At 47.1% G+C, this 20,268-nt stretch overlaps 6 protein-coding genes across 6 annotated transcripts; 2 read left to right on the top strand and 4 right to left on the bottom strand.

The window, feature by feature from the left end:
* Positions 1-410: 410 nt before the first annotated feature.
* Positions 411-2,291, bottom strand: N7478_008197 (quinate permease; the record flags this gene model as incomplete). Its single annotated transcript, XM_056924411.1, has 6 exons — positions 411-434; positions 498-728; positions 781-1,211; positions 1,259-1,655; positions 1,756-2,126; positions 2,195-2,291. The coding sequence occupies 6 exons, from the start codon at positions 2,289-2,291 to the stop codon at positions 411-413; spliced, it is 1,551 nt and encodes a 516-aa protein (XP_056777137.1).
* Positions 2,292-4,122: 1,831 nt separating this feature from the next.
* On the bottom strand, positions 4,123-10,462 carry N7478_008196 (putative cytosolic regulator Pianissimo; the record flags this gene model as incomplete). The annotated part of the gene is made up of 7 exons (XM_056924410.1): positions 4,123-4,938; positions 5,080-5,800; positions 6,336-6,497; positions 6,558-6,718; positions 6,768-8,606; positions 8,657-10,371; positions 10,450-10,462. 7 exons carry the CDS (start codon positions 10,460-10,462, stop codon positions 4,123-4,125), a joined length of 5,427 nt encoding a protein of 1,808 aa, XP_056777136.1.
* A 2,316-nt stretch (positions 10,463-12,778) lies between these two features.
* Positions 12,779-14,813, bottom strand: N7478_008195 (prephenate dehydrogenase (NADP(+)); the record flags this gene model as incomplete). The annotated part of the gene is made up of 6 exons (XM_056924409.1): positions 12,779-12,934; positions 13,004-13,135; positions 13,196-13,795; positions 14,043-14,201; positions 14,250-14,310; positions 14,719-14,813. 6 exons carry the CDS (start codon positions 14,811-14,813, stop codon positions 12,779-12,781), a joined length of 1,203 nt encoding a protein of 400 aa, XP_056777135.1.
* Positions 14,814-15,226: 413 nt separating this feature from the next.
* On the top strand, positions 15,227-15,872 carry N7478_008194 (40S ribosomal protein uS11; the record flags this gene model as incomplete). Its single annotated transcript, XM_056924408.1, has 3 exons — positions 15,227-15,296; positions 15,361-15,433; positions 15,560-15,872. The coding sequence occupies 3 exons, from the start codon at positions 15,227-15,229 to the stop codon at positions 15,870-15,872; spliced, it is 456 nt and encodes a 151-aa protein (XP_056777134.1).
* A 675-nt stretch (positions 15,873-16,547) lies between these two features.
* N7478_008193 (AAR2 splicing factor family protein) lies at positions 16,548-17,975 on the top strand (the record flags this gene model as incomplete). The annotated part of the gene is made up of 1 exon (XM_056924407.1): positions 16,548-17,975. The coding sequence occupies one exon, from the start codon at positions 16,548-16,550 to the stop codon at positions 17,973-17,975; it is 1,428 nt and encodes a 475-aa protein (XP_056777133.1).
* Positions 17,976-18,204: 229 nt separating this feature from the next.
* On the bottom strand, positions 18,205-19,533 carry N7478_008192 (branched-chain amino acid aminotransferase, cytosolic; the record flags this gene model as incomplete). The annotated part of the gene is made up of 3 exons (XM_056924406.1): positions 18,205-18,378; positions 18,439-19,049; positions 19,119-19,533. 3 exons carry the CDS (start codon positions 19,531-19,533, stop codon positions 18,205-18,207), a joined length of 1,200 nt encoding a protein of 399 aa, XP_056777132.1.
* Positions 19,534-20,268: the final 735 nt, after the last annotated feature.

The raw sequence follows: 20,268 nt of genomic DNA, 5'->3' as shown, positions 1-20,268 counted from the left end.
ACCCTGTGCGAATGGGCTTTCAATATTACCTCATCAAACAACTTTTGTTAAAAGATGCTTGTGCTACTATTAGGCCCCACTTGGAGTCCTTTGAGGGTTCATTAAGAGCAATATCCAAGAAATGCCTTATGGCTTAAATCTCTGGGTCGTAGTCGTGTGAAAAAACCGCACCGAAACGGGGCTGAGGCTCTTGGCATACATGTACCCATGCCAACGTCATCGCCATGGAGATCCTTGTTGTATATAGAATATGAGCTAATTTGAATTAATTTAATGACACCATATGCCAAACGTCAGACATCAAATACTGGAATTTTCGTAAGAGTTATTTCTGAATTTTAATGTCAATTGGGCTCTTTCATTTAGTTGGCACTACAAAGAGAATATCATCTAGTACCTCTGGTCCGCATCTATTGATGCTCAGGCACGGCTGTCTAAGACATTGTTAGACGAAATACCTTTGAATTACCGAGAGTTGATATAATTTAGCTACCTACATGGCTAGAATTCAAAGATGCAACCACGGTAGTCGAAGTGGCGGTAGTGTTAGCCGAAGATTGTGATGCAGACAACCCGGCATACAACTGATTGGTTTCCTCGAGGCCTTTACCAGATGTTTCAGGAAGCCATACAACAGCGAAAGCCAGTCCTATGAATGAGATCCCTGAAAAGAACCAAAATGTCCCGGCTGGTGTCAAGGCAGATTCTAGTAGCATAGAAGGTGTAGCCTAAATGTATATTAGGACCTCATCGATTCAAGAGCAAGGATCAGATGCGTACTACCTTCGATGTACCAATTCGGTTACCAAAATGAATGCATGTTGCCAGACTTGCACCACAAAGTCGGACACGAAGAGGGAAAGTCTCTGCTGTGACAAGATACTGAATCGAGTTCCACCCAATGGCCCAGCCAATACCAATAAAATACATGAAAACGATCGATCCGACCGCAGCTTGTAGTGATGAAGTTGAGTTTTTCGCTGAATTGGAGAGATTTGAATATACTGTGAGGAATATCGAGTCGTAGATAAGTGCGATGAGCTGGACAGTAATACCGATGTAAAGGGTTCTCTTCCGGCCCAGTCTGTCGATAAGAAATACTGCGCATCCAAATGCAGCCACGAGCTTGATGAGTCCAAAGATCGCTGTGACAAAAAGCTTTTCATTGTTTCCGGCAACTCCAAAGAGCCCAAACAGTTCGGGTGCGTATGCTGAATACTATCAGTAAGGTGATTTGATAACCATGAGCTAGACGTACTTGTTACTGAGTTTGGACCAGACCACTGGCTCAAAATCTGCAAGCTCACAATAAACATGATTCGGCGAAGGTTGTCCCTAGCTGTAAGTAACTCCTTCAAAGATGATATTAAGGATCTATTGTGAGACTCGGTCTGCTCTTCTTCGAGCTGCTTCCTGATATTCCGCATTTCAATTTGAATGGCAGCATCCATAGGGTGAAGATTCCACAATGTAGCAAAAGCCTCGCATGCTCTTTCGGGCATATAGCTTTTGCACAAGTATCTAGGGCTCTCTTCACAGAAAAAAGAAGCAGTCAACAACAAAGTTGCCCACATCGCTTGTACACTCTGCGGGACAATCCACTGAGCAGCATTAGAATTCGAGATATGAATCGATGCACCCCAGATCGCGAAATACTATCACAATTAGCAACATCAAATGAAGAAAGCATATGTGTGGGCCGAAGCTTACTCCAATAAAAATTCCAAGGTATTCGGACATGCCATACATGCATACCATCATCCCCCGCATAGTTGGAGGTGCGACTTCAGCCAAATATACGGGCGCAATCACACCCGCTTGTCCAATTCCTAACCCCATCACGAATCGTCCTGCGTATACCTGTCCAATATTATGAGATGTCATGAAAATAATCGACCCAATTATCCACGTAAAGCACAATTCCCTCATTGTCCAGAGAATCCCAACCCATTCACATAAGACAAAACCAGCAACTGCCCCTGGGAGACTTCCAATGTGAACCATGGATGTGACATTCGATAGACGGTTTGCTTTTTCGGTAGCACTTAGATCATCTTCCTGTAATTTGAATTGCTGGATGAATGAGCCCTCTGCAACTGTGCTAGCAATCAGTCCTTCATCCAATCCTATAGAAAGGTAAGCTTCATGAAAAAGACACGAAATTAGAGCCTCCGCATAAAGAGGTGGGAAGTACCTCTTGCAGCTCCTGATAATCCAAAACATAATGCCGCAAATAGTAGTTTCCACGTAAATTCTTTAGGAATCAGATTTTGTATCATGCTTTTGGACATGTTCTACCGATTGAAAGGGACCTCTGCTAGGTAAAAATGGTTGAAGAATGGCTGTGATATTGAGAAGCCTGCGATTTAATTGATAGATTTGCTCTCGGGGTATTTATCGGAGAAGTTAAAACTGAGAAAATGATAAATCAGGAGTCTGCTAAGTCTTTTGTCAATTCTCCGCGGACTCATTGTGGATACCATGCGATCCAGTCAATGTGTTGTGGGGAACTTTGGAGTGTTCATTTCACCAATCCACAAGTTAACATCGTTGCCCAATTCTACTGGTGCAGATTGTTACTTTTAACTGGGACATTTGAGATTGTCCTCCAGCTAATCGACAGATATGAGTACAAATTTCTCTCATGCATCCGGAGTCGCGAATGGCAGATTACGTGTCTAACTGCAACACGGTGATCCTACCTGACTAGAGGTATTCTAAGCTCGTGGAAAGGTGATTATCTTGGTGATTGAATGTGCCTTTTAGGCCGAAATATCCGAAATGAGCACAATAGGGGGGCTCTTCCCTACACAATAGTGGAGTCGGAACCAATTTATTGGCCACGACGTTCAGCCCTACGGCAGGGCTGAGCTCCACATATTCCTCTAGTCAATTTTGGATGCTGGTGTCTCCTTGGTTTGATCGTAGTTCTGAGTATAGGGCAGGCAACAATATTCTTTGAATTTCTACAGGGTTGTTATTTTTGGCACTTGGCTTTTTGACTCGTTTCAGGATTTCTCTAATAAAGCTTAACTTCGTTGAGAAGGTTAAACCGGAATTGAGATACTTATTGGAAAAGATGGCCATATGTTGAGAGTCGACTCGCCTTACGATCCACTACAGCAAAGTGCTCCGGGGGGGTTTGGTTAGATCATATTGTAGATGACTTCATATGGCCAGTCACCTTCCATGAAAGATGGGGATTGATCTCCACACGCATTCTTCACGGACTCATGCCCCTTTTTCGTTTTAGAAAGCGCGTACCGCATTATTTCCCCATTTGATTCGTCATTTTGAAATGGATATCACCAGATCAAAACTCCAAGGTTTTCCATTGAAATAGAGAGCCGTGTAGTGATTAAAATTTTCACAAAAGACAATCCAGTCCAGATAATAGATGTTGAGTTTTAGATAATTCCCAGGACATTTGTTCTAATATTCGTGTATGTGCAATAGAAATGTAAATTCAACATGCAGGTGGGATATCAATACCGAGTTAGCATCAAAGACAGCATCAAGTTCAAAACAGATTGGAATTAATGTACTATCCAATTTCCTGGCCCACGCCAGTCGCCGGGAGCCCGTCTTCCTCATTTCTTCCGACGTCATTCTCTTGGTTTCTCCCGATCTCCCGATTCTGTGCCCTAGGCTGAGGAGGAACTGGCTGTGGAAATTGCAGCTCCATAGCCTGCCTCCCCTGCCTCCCCTGGCGTCTCCCTGTTCGCACGACTTGCAAGTAATTAACGCCAACTTGAGCTAGAAAAATTGCCAAGAAGGCCCCGATAACGAGTGTATGGGGAATGTACGTCTCGGATGAAGTATCTGTGGTATTCTGCAGGGGCTCTTTTGGATTGCCTAGCTGTCTTAGGGAGCCTGGGAATGGCCCTGAGCCACCAAATGAGACTGAAATCGAAAACGAGAACGGGGTAAATGACGTAAGAACATTCGGTGTTATTGATGAGAAAACATCCGAAAGAGGACTTAGTGCCAGTGGGATGAGGCAGCAGAGAAGAAGAGGGGCGGCTAGTCATAAGATAGAACTTATGGATGAACGAGATGACCTGAAAATAAGAAAGAAAAAGCCATTAGATATTTGATAATGAGCGTGCTGTGTAAATTCACTTACCAATCGCGGGCTTCGAGTTCTCTCGCCCACCGGGCGCAGATTTTAAGTCGCTCTCTAACACTCACGGCTGACAAAATGGGATATTTCTCTTCTTCAGCGATCGGTAGAATACTAGCAAACCACCATGGGAAACGGGCCGCATCCGTCGGAACAGGTCCATACGCCAACATCACACGCGGATGAAGCCACGGTGCACCCGACTGCCGCTGCTTGCGAATAAATTCTCTCGTTAAAAGCATGAGGTCCTGAGTCGAAATTGAATCTAAGGGTGCTTGCGTGAGATTTTCGTCGGGCAGTAAATCTGGGACCGCGTTAATCACTGTCTCCAATGCCTCGAGCCTTTCCTCTTCAGCTAGAGAGATGTCATCTACTCGCTCTGTTCTGGCAATATGGTACCCATCGAGCATGCCGGCTTCAAGTACTTTGAAGCGTGAGACTCCCGTGGCAATTACTAGACTTCTTCCATCTGGAAGTAGCTCATAGCGCTCAACCATTAATAAAGTGCCATACTGCATGAATGGAACACTGCCGATGTCGCCACCTTGCGGTCGGCCTCGACGATTATACATGACCATTCCAAACTTGCCATCGCCGTTTTCGACGACTCGTCGTACCATGAGCCTATATCGAGGCTCGAAAATATGTAAAAATGTTGGCATTGTTGGGAATGATAACGTGCAGACGAAAAGGGGTAATTTCTTGTCGTGCATCCCGCCCAATTCATCTTGCGCGACGGCGTCTCGTCGAGCTATAATTTGATCGGCAAAAAGATTGTCTATGAGACTTGAAAGAGTCGCATTAATCGGTTCAGACTGTATAGATGTAGGCATTCCAACTTTTCGTCGACATATGGGGCATAAATCTGAGTGATCGAGTACTCGTGCAATACATGTTCGACAGAAAGTATGTCCACAAGGTAAAGTCATGGGTTCCAATATAAGAGCATAGCATACTTGGCAATCCAGCTCTGCGCGAAGCCTTTCTCTGAGGTTTTTGAAACAGAGCCGATCGTCTTGCGACAAGGTTTCTGGCTTTAAGCTCTCATCTGCTAGGTTGGCATCTTCATAATAGACGTCTCTGGCATCATAGGGGAATTGACCTTCGGATGTAGATTGATAAATCCCATGTAACCATCCTGGTCCACTTATTTTAAGGCTGTGTGGTTTGTCTTGTTGGCTTCCGCCCCAGCGAACAACCCGACCATTATCATCATGGCGTGGGCCCGGCTCCCTAATATCCGGCGTCATTCGCGTGAGCTCCTCATGAAAGATCCCAGCCACGAAGCAAAGCACAACGTCAGTGCCGCAATCTTCAACACAATGCTCGCCTACGCAGCCATTTTTGCCTTCCCAGTAACATGTAAAGCCTTCTTCTCTACCCTGCGCAATGGGGTATGTAATACCCGTGCGCGGCCGCGAAGCCGGCAGACATTCCCGACATACAGTATTACCGCATGGTAATCGGCATGGGTTGCGTAGTGGGTTAGAGCAGTGCTGGCATAGGATAAGTCTTATGATAATGTGAGGGGGGAGTTCTAGTTCAGAAGAGCTATGTTCTTCGGAGCTGGAGATGTCTGTACTCGATGTGTTGGAACTCTCCACGGTCGCGGGTTCAGCCTCGGCTGAGTGCGGGGCCTGCGGGGAGGATGTGCCAGTTTGCTCCATGGCGTTGGCCCTGTAGGAATAGCAGGTTAAGTAGTTTAGAGGCGATCTTCAATCTGTAAAATACTTGGGGCATGCGAAGAAGGAAGTAAAGGGAAATATCGGGGCGAAACTCTGGAGCACAGGTGGAGATCGGCAATCAAAGCGGGTCAACTTTAGATAATCGCCATCTGCAGTGCAGATTGAGTAAATTGTGTAACCTGTTCATGCATTATCTCGGTCTTTAAGGGACCAATTCAATTTACGTAGAAAACTTATTTGATATCATTTCGTGTCTCATTTCCAAGGCCAGTCCGCCGCCATGCCAAATACAAATGCTGAGAACCGGAAAATAAAATAAAAAACAAATAAACAAACCAGTACCCAGTGCAAACCAGCATCCACGCCTTTATAGAAACCTTCGTTGGTGTTTATAGCTTACAAAAATTGCCAGCTTATAGATATCGAGGGTAGAGGAAGAATTCAAAGGGCGCCAGCATATAAAGAGAAAGGGGGGTGTTTTGTTGGATGATCACGAGCGCGTGGAGGAATCGGAATCGGAATCTGACTCGGAGTCTTCTTCAAGGACGATACGCCTCATGACGCTCTTATCGAAGAGGTCGAGAGCGAACCTTCGGGATGGTAGTCGGAAGTGATGGCTTTCTAAAATGCACAAAGCCTTTCGGAAAAGGTGAACCTGGTGGAATCGTTCGGGCTGCTTGGATTTGATCCTGTAACAATCATGAGTATTAGATTTCAAGGAGAGGATGAGGTGGAACATTCAAACTTACTTGTGCAGTTCCGATGCGGATCGCTTGGATAGGACGGTATTACCCATATCCACAATATGCTTGAGGATTTTCTGGTTGGTGGGGTCGGGGTCGGTGGTAGCCTCCTGAAGGGCTACTTGTATGCTGCGCTTGGATGGGGAGGTGTATCCAGGGAAAGAAACCTAGACTAATTAGCTTTGCTATATTGGGAAATTTGTCTTGAAAACGTACCAGAAATAGCCTTCGGAAGTCCGTCGGCAAGCAAAGGCCAAGTGAGTCATGCTCTTGGTCGACAGCTGAATCCCAACCCAGTCGACGAAGTACCTTCAGTCCATGCCGACTGCGGGATATCAAGCCAATGACGAAGAAAGCAGTACCTCGCATGGTCAGAACACCAGCACCCTCCGCAATCTCTATAATCTGCTGAACGATTTCAGCTTCGAGGAATCGGGCGCCAAGCTCCATAGAGCCGACATTGCCCACCGCCCATAGACATCCTTTCACTTTGAGGAGAGACTCATGGTCTTCATCGTCCAAGCTGAAGTCGCGGATTGTCCACGCAAACTCATTGAAATGCCCAGACTGCTCCAGCAGCTTACAGCCTTCTGCAGTCCGTGCGAGCTCGCGATAGAAGTGAGGTGGAACCACTCCGATATCCTGCATATCCACCAGATCCTCTGGTGCATAGCTATTGCGTCGTGGTTGGTCCACATAGGCTCTCGACAGAGCTGCTTCCACGAGTCCAACGTAAGAGTCATTCCGACCGAGGAACCAGTCATCCATCTCTTGTGTTATATAATCTAGGCCATCAAGATAATGGTAGCCGACTGAGGTTGATAGGAAGCGTAAGAGGAGCGGTGCACCGATCTCACCCAAGTGATCAAGAGAAGGGCGGCATTTGACCACGAACTCGAGATAGTCTCGTTGGTTGCACGCCTCTTCAAGGATCTTCACGGCAACCTGGCAGACAGTAACATCTGGGTCGTAAAGTTGAGTCACGAGAAGTTTCACCACCCACTCTGCATTTCCAATGGCAACGTGGGGTGTTATTATAGCATCTCCGACCGCATATTTTCGGAGAAGTTTGGTTGCAAAGATACGGATTTCTTTGGAACCAATGGTAAGTGCTTTGGAAAGCATCACTCTGAGATGGCTTTCCCGGCTGTAATCCATATTCCCCAGGAGAGTCTGAATTAGATCATTTCGATCTCGCAATTCAATGATATGATAAAACATGTTCAACATGTGCCATCGTTCCATCATCAGAAGCCCATTCGCATCAGCACTCAATGTCCCCAGCATTGCGAAATAGCCACCGCTCAAAGTGTCTGTCATTTGCTCTCGCGAGAACAATGGAGAGGCAGATGTCAATCCACTCATACGGTCCAACTGTGCCAGACATTCGGCAACTTGCCGGAGAAATTTGTTCTCGGCAAGATATTTGGTACCTTCCGGGGTCTGAACAAGAGTGCGCATCAGAGCGCACCCGGTCCTGACATAGCGCTGATTCGGTTTCGAGTTTGAGGCCATTGAAAAGCGATATTTAAAAGGTCGGTAGAATCCAATGAGTCGTTTTATGAATTTCGAGCCCTTGATGGCTTCATCCATCCTCTTGGGATTGGTGAGTGGTCCCTCGACAAGACGGTGAATCAAATCCCATTTCCATTTCATATAGTTGACGGTATTTAAGACATGTGTCTCCAAAATCGCGTTGCGGAACTGTGTCTCATCCATGGAAGGACTCAGCTTATCTTTGCCTTGCTCGACTGGCAACAAAGAAGCTGATATGTCAGTGTCCACGTTATATCGGCCAACTCCATTTGGGACAGCTACGGAGCGTGCCAATGTGCGATTAATACTCTCAATTTGAAAGATGGTAGAAGTTGAAACGTCGTGGTTCTCGGTGTCGAATTTTATGGCGGGTGGGAGGAGGTGTGGGAGTACCTGCAAGTTTGCACTGACGGTTGCAGGGAGTGAATGGTGGGCCAGTTTCAAGACTTCGGTGAGAAGAAGGGTGGCTTTACGCCTGAGTGACAAATCTGTTTCGTCTTCGATAAGATCCGATAGGGCCTGGACATAATTAGCTTGGTATTAGTATCTTTCTTAGTGAGACGCCATACCTTTGGTAAGCCAGCTGCAACTAAGGCTGCCAGAATGAGAGTAGAGAAATGGGCCGTCAAGTCAAACTTGTTGGAGGCGCTGTCTGAGAAGGTACGTGGGTATTTTTGTTCGGCATCAGATCGTAGATTCGACACGCGGCCATAAGTGGTCAGTCTCCTGCCCGCAAGGAAAGAAGACGACCAGGAGGGTGGCTTTATTCGTAGTGCGTCAAACAAGAGCTCCATGATGAGATCACGAGCTTGGGGATCTGGGTATTGGAGAGACTCTAGTAGAGAACGCAACGGCTTTGCATCGTGCCTAGCAAGGATTACCAGACCTGGCCAAGTCTTGAGCATTGCCGATATTGCTCGGGCGGCAGATTTTAACCGACCATTGCGTAATGAGTCCGCCAACGAGTCGGTGTATGGCGCCAGAACAGCTTCCAGTTCACAGCCTTGTAAATACTTTCGGCTGCATGGGGTATCAAGAACGTGCAAGAAACTTGAAATCAAACTCTCGGAGGCACCAAATGTACCTTCAGAGAGAGCGTCATGCAAAGCAGCAAATCCACCAGCAGAAGCTACAAGCTCTGGATCTTTGACCAACATCTCCGCGAGGGTCATTATAGATATGTTACGCAAACGGTCTTCGTGATGCTCAGCGATCGAAACGATCGTTCTCACAATGGCACGAGATATCTCCTTCACGCCATCTTTCACATCAAGAAATGCCCTCACAAACTTCAAAGCTTGCTCTCTCTCAATACTGACTTTGCTCTCTTTGACAAGTGACAATATCACAAGTTCATCGGTGTGTAGTGCTCTGATTGTTTGTAGTGACTTTCGATCGGCAATTGCGTAACGAGTCAACCGGTACCCAGCAGCTACCAGTTCTTTGCTGTCGCTGAGAAGCATGACTTGGACACGAAGCCCAAATACAGGCCACGCGAGATCATATTTCAGTGTGCCGTACCGTTTGAACAGCTCGACCAAGCTGTTTGCATGGTCAACATAGAAATCGGGTGCCATTCCCTCAATCTCCAAGGCTTGAAGGGTTTCCGAGAGGACGTAGGTTGGGGATTCCATATCTCCTTCTGCACCATTTCCTTCACCCTCGTCCCCTGGCACATTATTAATGTGGTTTCGTGAAGGCGAACGCATAGGACTCCCTCGAAAAAGGCTCGAAAGGCGACTGCGCGGGGGGGTGGAAGACGGCGCCTGCGCACGTAAGAGCTCCTCCTCAAGCTTATGTTGAAGCTCAGCCAGTTTTCGATTGGATGAGCTCAACTCTGATTCCACTTTCAGGCGCTGTTCCTTGGTCTGTTTGGGGGGTTTCGCGTATAATGCCTCTAGCATGTTTTCCGTCCCAGTCTTGATCTTGATCTCCTTCGCAATCTTATCTCGTAGAAAAGCCTGGCGTTCCTCGGTTGTGGGGAGATCGTCTTCGCCGATTGATCTGCTCGCTCGCCTCGTGAAGGTGCCGTCAGGACGGGGTGTTACGTTGCGGGAACTCATGCTCTTGAGCTCCGAGCTGAAGCCGCCTGGCCCGCCGAAAGACGGAGCCAGTGATGATGCTCCGCGGGGAGCTGTGGACATGCTGCCTCCAGAACCCGAGCGCCCGTTGCGCACAGATCGGGAGGTCCCATCAACATAGCTCCCGTCGACTGAGGTGCCATCTTGGCTGAAAGAAGAGCGACCATCACCCAAGGCGCGGTGCTGGGTCGAGGCGGAGAACGCTGAAGTATGTCCGGAAGCCATGAAGCTCCATCCAGCCACGGAGGCAATTTATCACCTATGACGAAGGTTCCGAGTACCAAGGCGCTGCATTGAGGGGGTCGTTGGAGGAGGAAGAGGTGGGATCGCGGCGCAAGGGTCTGTGGAATATACGGGGAAGCGGTGGTAGGAAGTCAAGGGAGGGGAAATGCCTCCGCACGGTCACGGGTAGAAGTGCTGTTGATCACAGAACACCTGCATCTGCCATGGCCATAAAGTGCGCAGGTCAAAATTGAGGAGGTCACGTCTCAAGCAGACGATCATCGCCTAGATAATCGATTGTCCCACTCCGATCGGTTCAGCCTGATCCACGAAAACACAAGGATGATGACTAAGGCAGACATCTTCTATGGATATTTCAGCCCCAGAGGTTGAACAACGTGTAAAATATTTAACTCAAGATATATTCAGTTATTCAAGTGTCCAGGTGTTTTATTATATGCTTAAGAAATTATGACAGTGTGCAGATTAATCCTCAAATGGGACTTTCCCTAATCAACACTCAAACTTCAGAAGCTATACTTTGCCCAGCCCAGGATGTTACTATGTTATGTTATGTTATTCTGTTCAAAGGTGCTATATACCAGTTGTTGCACATATCACTCCATTTGAAAGGGTTCAAAATCAAAGAATTGTGTAGGTGATACTGCAACGTCATCGCCATACCGAAAGGTCACCCCATACTAGTCTGCAAGTTGTTGTCTGGCCCTGTTCGGTATATATAGGCATATCGCTAGTGCCTTCATGTAGTAGCGATGATTGATGATTATGTGCCACCGAAGCCACCGCTGGTGGCACTTTCAATCTTGTCAAGTGGGGCTTAGAGGTTGTAGAAGCTCCGGGTCCAGGAGAGAAGGCTCAAAAATAGGAGGTACAACTTCAAGTTTGTTAATCTCAAGAATGTCGCAAGAAAGGCTCCGATCAATATGAATGCTATCATTGTTTGAATCCAATCTTGACTGGTAAGAAGCAGATATGGAATCTGAATGCTTAGGAAATTTTTCGGCCTATAGACTGTCAGTTAAGCTCAATACGCAAAGGAGTTTCATTACCATATGAGAGAGTGCTGGCCACACTTTACCAAGCTGCTGTAAAAAAGGATGTCTGTAAGTATCTCAGTTACTAGATACGAAACCATATGTAATTACAAAATGCGCCTGGTCATCTCACTAAATCATGACGAGGTTGATGTCTATTATAGGACCACCCTTCAAACAGCTCAATCGTTTCATCCGAGATGCGCACTCCCAAGGTAGATTCCATGTCATACAGCAAGTCTCGCATCTTTTTGCCCTGAGTAATGGACTCCCAATCACATCTGAATGAAATTGGGTTGCAATTATATGCGCGGTCTGCTGGTAAACAACAATCCGAAAGCTTCTGAAGGAAAATGTGTGGCGGGTTCGCGAGCTCTTTCACTGTCCGTGATGAAGGGGATGCTCCGTGACCAAGTGTCTCTTGACTTGCATCTGGCCCCTTGTCGCCCAGTCAAGTGCAGCCCAACCATATTTATCGGGGGTATTCACATAGACCTCCGTAACATCAAGGAGACATTTAACGTCAAATTTGCCTATCGACATGATGCTCGATTCCGTTGCTTATCATCTGATGAGAATCAACACTTCAGCTGTCATTCCTTTGAGGAGGCATAAGAGAACGGGGTTTGAGACAGTTATCAAAACAGTCTCAGAAGATATCGCTCATGACCCGAAAATGTGTTGATCTTCGCTGAGGCCATCGGTTCTTCCGGAGAGGTCCTGAGAAGATCGAGGCCTGTTCAGGTCAAAGATCGTGCCCCTTACAGTTCTCAGGAGTGGAGTTTGGGACCCTTGGGCCACACTGGAATGCCGCATCTACAGAATGTTCTTGAGCTATAGATATATCCCATGTTCTTATATTCTGCAAGATATCACGTAGAGACAAAAGTCGTACTACTTGTCTGACGTTTTTGAATCCTGCAATGCGGGCATCGTCTATGAAAAAACCATGTTTACCTACCCACTTATTTGATTCAACTTGATCCTCAAGGATGTTTATAATACTAGGAAGAACCCTAATCCCTGTAAAATCAATACTAATAGTAGTCTAAAGTTTATATAGTATAATCTATTACTTACATTATTAATTTCTTCGTGTAAGCAAACTTAAGAACACGTAGGGAGCTTTGACTGCCGAAAAAATATATTGAAGTGGCCTTGCGGCGAATATATCCGAAGTTAATGTTGCTGGCCCTGAATAGGAGCTCTCGAAGGTGCCCGGAAAGTAGATCGAGGTCCCTTTAGCGGGTCTCGGCAACCTAGAAGCAGATAAAGTACATGTCGTTTTCCCTTCATCTTACAGCGCTTGATATCATACTGCGACTTGATGATATCAAGGGTTGTTCGTGGTCTTTTCCAGAATTGTCTTCATCATCTCGTTTCCAAGCGTAGCTGCTTCCGGGAAACGAGGAGCGAAGTACTGTGCAATGCGTTCGAAGCGATCGCGGTAAGACTCGAAATCTCCAAAGGAGACACAGTCGGACCATGCCTGATTGATTTCATGTGGGGTTAGTATAATTCCTTCAATTACTATTCATAATTCTTCTTGCGGACTTACTCGTGCAGCAAATGTAAATTCCAGATCATCTGATCGGAAAGTGTTATCATCAATGGCAGTATCCAGGGCTTCCTCTAGGAGCTCAGAGTTCCGGAACAAGTATTCTGTCACACCCAGCCAGAGACGGAAAAGCTACAAGATCATTAGCATGTTAATCCGAATGTGTATCGGCGATTACTCATAATCTCATACCGGAGTAGAACAAATCATGTGGTCATAGGGGACGATGCCGAGCTTAGACCAGCAGTCCACGATGGCAAGAAGGCTCAAGTGGCTGTTTGGGGGTGACGCTTCGCGAGAGCGGTTTGACAAAGAGAACCGATCTAGTACTTCGTCCTTCAACAACAAATCCTGTCCTTCTGTGCCCTCTTTGAATACAGATGCACACGCAGCCTTCACTCGGCGCTTCAGTTCTTCGCGGTGTCCCCCAATCATCAGTTTGTACAGATCCGTCACGGACTCAGAGTACTGTCGAATCTGTTCTTTGGCGGCCGGATTGAGTATAGCGAGACCAGCGTAAACATGCCATTTGTTTGCATAGATGCGCAATGTAATGTTGATCTTCACGTTCTCAATACCACCAACCCATCTCGACATCTCCCAAGGGAATTGTTGGTTGGCCTGCCATGCAGTGCCCATGCTCAGGAAAGCAGCGTGCGTAACAGCCTGGGTATCGGCAGTGATACGATCATGCATCTCACCGGTGAGGTAGACATGTTTGGAACCGAACGAGGAGAGGATTTCTTCGACGAATCGAACGCTTTCATCGGATGCACGATGTTGAATGATAACCTAGTCCAACAAACTGTTAATGTCGGTTTGATCTGAATTGGGAATGGGATGCATGTTAGCGTCAAAGCCTACCAATGGCTGCCCTTGAGTATTGACTTTGGGTCCGTGCAGCGAATGGCACGATACAATCTCTACATCCTTCGGCAGGTGTTTTTCGAACGCAGCAAGTTCCGGGGCCTTGCATGAGGTTTGACCGCCAACAATGGCGCCGACCTTGGTAGCTTTTTAATCCACGAGTCAGATATACAAGTCCTAAGGTTTGTTTGGCTTGGGCTAAGCGGGTCCGAAACATACATGGCCCATACTCTGAGACGACTCGGTCGATCACACCAGCTTCTACACTGTAAAGAATAAAATCGCTAATTCTGGAGACCAGATGGCCATTCGGGAATATGGTGACTCCTTGCTATATACGATGAGTGTCTGGGTGGGATGATCCCAGCGGGAGACGTACTTTAGAGGCAAACTCATGTTGTAAAGATTCATAATTTTCAAGTCTATCACAGGCGTTTATCCTTGGGAAGAAGAATGTAAAGTATGTTAGTAAAACTGATATCCAACCATGTCGACCTCGAAGATGAGCATAAAGGTGTGCCAGACATCCGGTATGATCTATTGATATCACTCGTTAGCATAAGATTTTCAATAGATAAATCAAGAGCGATGCAGTATCAAAATATTCGATCAGACAAGAAAATTTTAGGTAGCGAGATAATTTACTTCATGGACAGCCCAGGATTGCACAACCGACCATAACGGCGTGGAAGTGCAACCGCCAAACCATACTCGAGCCAAATGCACTCAAGTCATCATTCGAAGTGGGGGATGTGTTGGTATAACGAAAAGAAACTGGGAAGCTTACCATCTCAAGAAGATATTGCGAACATGTTGGCGACTGAACACAGAACAAGATAGGTATTTACCTCCATCCAGCATCGCTCAGGCGCTGGGCATACATTTTGCCCATGTCACCCATACCGATGATGCCAATTGAGGCATTTTCTTTGGTACGTGCCATCGTAGCTTGAGTCACACCAGTCACTGGGGCTCTTGTGCTTGCACTCTCACTGGTCCTTTCGTCGTATCAAGTTAGTGAACTGGCTGGTTTTGCTTTCTTGGTTCCAAGACTCTGGTTGTACACAGGGTCTGCAGAGTTTGAAAGAGCAATTGCAATGACAGAGAAGGTGTAACCTGCGTTCGGTGAAGAAAAATTAAATAGGCGAAAGGAAGCTAGCACTCACCGCTCTCGGGCCGACTATGAAACCGGCAAAATATGAGTCAGCATCTCGCTTATCCACCATTGAGCAGCTAGCCAATCAGACCCCACTTTGAAGCCGAGGGCACACATCCACTTTTTCTTTTTCACGATTTCTTTGTCGGCTTCCTTTCTTTCCATATTCCATCCACGCCAACTCCATCCAAACCGTTGCAATGGCCCCTACCAAGAAGGCTCCCGCCGCCGCTAAGGAAAACGTCTCGCTCGGCCCTCTGGCCGGCGATGGTAAGTCGCGCAATGCCTTTTTTCAATTTTCGTCAATTACGGTCTGTCTAATAAATGCATAAAGGCAAGCTCGTTTTCGGCGTTGCCCGTATCTTCGCCTCTTTCAACGACACCTTCGTTCACGTTACCGATCTTTCGTACGTTCACCCAATACAATTTCCCTAAAAGTCTCGCCGCCCATATTTTCTGATATGGTGGATCGATACTTGGCGGGGTCTTGCCATGGATAAGCCCCAAGACAAGAAAACTAACAATCTCTACAGCGGCCGTGAAACCATCACCCGTGTTACCGGTGGTATGAAGGTCAAGGCTGACCGTGACGAGTCCTCTCCCTACGCCGCCATGTTGGCTGCCCAGGACGTCGCTGCCCGCTGCAAGGAGCTCGGCATCAACGCTCTCCACATCAAGATCCGTGCCACTGGTGGTAACGGCACCAAGACCCCCGGCCCCGGTGCCCAGTCTGCCCTCCGTGCTCTTGCCCGTGCTGGTATGCGCATTGGCCGTATCGAGGACGTCACCCCCACTCCTTCCGACTCTACTCGTCGCAAGGGTGGTCGCCGTGGTCGCCGTCTGTAGATATTTGCGGGCTTTTCCTATATCCGACTGCGACTTGTTTCGCTTTTGGATTGGAGACTCCTTGCGGGTACTACTTGCAACTGTGGATGGAATAAACGCGAAGAACGGCCCTCATTGCCTGGTCTTCAATTATTTTCATACCCTGAAAAGTTTATGCTCAGTTTTGGTTGTTTAGTCCGGTGGTCTTTGGCTGCTTGAATATAATTTTCTGATTCTGGGTACTCATGTTCTTCATATTGTAGATTTCTTTTTATTTGTAATATTCGTAGATCAATTTCTCTTGTAAACGTGATTACCCATGGTCAAGCATGATATCATGTGCAAAATGTGCCATGTGCGGGGAGCTTATCGTACCCTCCGATAGCAAAAAAATGAGAGCTGGTCCATTCAATGTTTAGCCTCTCTAGCTATTTAAGCTCCCAACTCATACCAAAACAACTATCGCGTCAGCATTCGAAAGAAACACAGATCAAGCCTTTGTCTTAGAACATGAATTGAATCTGAGAAGCTAAAATATCTGCTTCCAGCCCAAGTGGCATCCTCATCACTACTACTCTCGTCGCGCCCGCCATCCCAGACAACCAACCCCATAAGCCTCCCCACACGCTCCCCTCGATACATTACACGTCCTTAACCCTCATCACAACGATCAATAATACAACCTCCACTACAAGCATGTCTTCCATCCTCGACCCAGCCCCAACAATGCTCCTCCCCGGGCTTCCACCGAAGACCCTCGTCGGCATCGACCTCATAACCTTTACTTCGACGCCCAAATTCCACGGAATCAGAGATCTCCCAGATGGATGGCACTTTCTGTACACTGGAACGACAGAGAGCTTGTCCCTTCGCTCTGGCGCATGGTTCTACGTTGGCGATATCGACGCACTTCATCGCGAACACAAAGACACAGCGCTAGTCCTGCGCAAAACGAACGAAGACCAGAATTCCGGACCGGTGGTCTACATCTGGAACTGGAACTCTGATATTGAATCTCTTATCTCGTTGAAACCCGGTGACGCTGCGGATACTCGGATGGCGATGTACTACAAGGCCAATTTGGCTGGTATCTGGCAAAGTGGAGGGTTATTTCGATATCGAAGTAGGATAACTAGACCACCGGCAAAGAATCCAGAGTCAAATGAGGATTCTGAGCAGGTGGAACAAGCGCAGATCCAAGATGATGAGGAAACAGAAGAAACGGGGCGCGAGGATTGGAGACTTCTTACCAATCGCTTGTCGCCTCCTCTTCTAAGCCGTATTGTCGGTGATCCGAACTATGATGTCGATACTCATCCTCGGTGGATGGTCACGTCGGCTAGCACGGCGGAGTGTGATGCGGATCGTATCCCTGGACTCGATCCACAGACAGTTGGGGGAGATGGTGTTCCGGGGACAACTGGGGAGCAAGAGCGAGCCTTCAGGTTCATCGAAATTGACCTGAAATATACATGGCGGGAAGGCGCTGTCGGGCGCGAAAGAACGACGGCAGCTCTGGATCGGTCGTGGGCACTGGGAGACTTGATACATAGTTTCTCCCGATATACGCATCCGATTTCTGGAGAAGTATCCTTCGATGAGACTGTTGGCGAGCGACAGCTGCTTGGAGAAATGCAGTTTACATTTTTAATGGTTCTGACAATGATGAACTACTCTTGTCTACAGCAGTGGAAGCGAATCCTGGAACTGGTTCTGACTTCCTCCGTTGCTATCATTGAAAGGGAGGCATTTATGACTGAGTTTTTGGCTCTGTTGCTTCGGCAGCTGAAACGGTGTGATGATGTGGAGGGGGGATTGTTTGATATGGATGGTGATGATGGGGGTGCGTTTCTGCGTGACCTGCTTAAGAAACTTAGGCGGTCTGTTGATGAGCGTGTTGGGGTGGACGACAAATCTCTGGTTCGAAATGAGCTTGCTAGTCTGGAAAAATGGGTTAAAGAGGAATATGATTGGGAATTGGCGCATGAGAGTTTTGTTAGGCGTGGAATGGTTCGTCTTGAAGATGGTGAGGAGGTTGAGATTGATATGAATGATGATGACGAGGATGAAGAGACTGGTGAGTATGCGCCGATGGTTGTTGACTCGGAGCAAAATAAATTTTGAATGGGCTGCGATGTCAAATAGCAATTTACATGAAATGATACCATGAGTTACGTCTAAAACTGGGCAATTAGAGTATGCTGTAGATATAATAATATCTATCGTGATCTCATTTCTTTAGATGAAGTTCAAACCAAACTAGCTATGTGCATAACTTGAGACTCGTCCAAAAAGCACACAATATAAATCAAACTTCTATCTATTTAAACTGAAAAGATGCAAACAGACCTTCCTAGTTCTCCTCGTTCTCAATGACATAGGCCCACTCATGCTCTTCCTTGCCATACATAATCTGCCCCAACCAAGACTTGATCAAAGCAGCATAACCGGCAGGCTCACCATCAGGACCCAAAGTACTGATATCATTATCATTCTCCCGAATCATCGCAACAGGAGTAATGAAATACTAAAAGAAACCACAAATTAGCATCAAGATCAAGACCAATCAAACCAATCATCAACTTACAGCAGTACCCGACACAAACGACTCAACAAGACGTCCCTCCTTCGAAGCCCTCTCAATCTCCTCAATAGTAAACGTCCTCTCAACAACCTCTAGCGGCTCCAAAGACCCAGCGGCCCCCTTAGAAAGCTTCTCTGAGACTAACTCCAAAACACTCCGCCTAGTCACACCAGGCAGAATAAGCTGATTACCCAAAGGAGCAGTAACAAGTTCTAACTTCCCTGTCTGCGCATTCTTCCACACAACGAAAAAGTTACTAGCACCCGCCTCAGTCACCTGGCGATCTTCACCGAATAGCCAGAGAATCTGATCGAAGCCCTGTGCTTTTGCTTTTCCGTGTGCTTGGAGCGAGGGCCCGTAGTTTGCGCCTAGCTTGGCGTAGCCGAAGCCGCCAGGCCAGGCACGGATGGTATCCGGTGTGGAGGCGAAGAGCTTCAGGCCCTTGGAAGGAGATGTTTCGCCTTCTTTTGTTGTGTTTGTGAAGTCTGGCCAGAGGACAGCGATGATGAATAGGGTTGCTTCTTTGGGGACTTGGACTCCTAGATGGGGTCCGCTGCCGATGATGGTTGGGCGGATGTATAGGAATGAGCCGGGGCGGCTCTTAGGTAGCCAGCCTATATAATAAATATAAATTAGTATGGGATTTCAATTGGAATTGGGGATATATGGGAGGTGGTACGTACGGGGACCGTCAATTTGAAGCAGCTTGCCAACTAGCTTCTTTAGCTCCTCGTGCTTGAATCCTGGCATCGAGGAGCGCTGGGAACTGTTGCTCAGACGCTCACCGTTGCAGTCTGGACGGAAGAGACGAAGCTTCCCGTCGTAACCACGGTATACTTTCATTCCCTCGAAACATTCCGTAGCGTAGTGCAGGCATGAGGCTGTGGGTGGTATGCTGAGATTCTGGTATGGTTTGATCTCAGGTGTTTCCCAGCCATTGACATCGGTCCAGCGGACAGTGACCATGTGGTCAGTGCAGTGGGAATGGCCCAGTTCCTCGGGGGACCCGGGGAGAGGCACATCACGGAAATTGGTAGTCCGGGTGACCTTGAAATTTGAGGCGTCGAGCTCAGCTAGGTGCTGTGAAATAGAACCCATGGCGAAGTGATATTTGGATTTCGGATATAGTGGCTAAACAAGACCAATTGATTGAATGAAGGGGATTCTGGGGATATTTAAAACGTATTGATATGTGGGGAATGCGGAATCAATGAGTCAATGGCCCCTGGCTGGTGGGTCAATTGGATATCCGACTGGCGGTGTTTATCGAACAAGATATATATTCCAATGGAATTATAGACAAGGAGAAATAATGACAGATAACAGGAGTGAGACTTATTTATCTTCAATGTTCGGTTTGCCCCGGACTTAACGTTATCTTGAACCGATGAAGAATTTTCCCGCCGAACGGGTAGGGAGGGTAGGGCGTGTTCTGGTTTTTCGCCACGCCTTTTATCTTTTCGGGAAATTGGATCTCTATATTGATAGGCGTCTATACTATATCTGGACTCTTGCATCTCGCACTTCCAATCCTGATTGTCAATTGTCCAATGGAGTTCACTGTGCGATATCGTTTTTTGCATATTTACTACTATGAGGGGCGACGCCCTTTCCATGACATGACAATAGAGGGGAATCTGATACTCTTATCGCTGATTAGACCCACTTAATATGGACAAGTGCCGAGGATAACCGCCTGGAATGAAAGAATGTGCGCTAGAAGGACTAGAAAAACTTTGAATGTTGGCTTTAAATCATTCAAGTTGTTGACCTAGAAAAATGCTTCGTTGGGGATGGATCTTTGATACAAAAGGGATGGCCAACCACGTCATA

The sequence above is a fragment of the Penicillium angulare genome, assembly GCF_028827245.1.
Source record: "Penicillium angulare strain IBT 27051 chromosome Unknown utg000005l_segment0_segment0, whole genome shotgun sequence".
NCBI lineage: Eukaryota > Fungi > Ascomycota > Eurotiomycetes > Eurotiales > Aspergillaceae > Penicillium > Penicillium angulare.
This window is presented reverse-complemented; position numbering and strand designations above follow the sequence as displayed.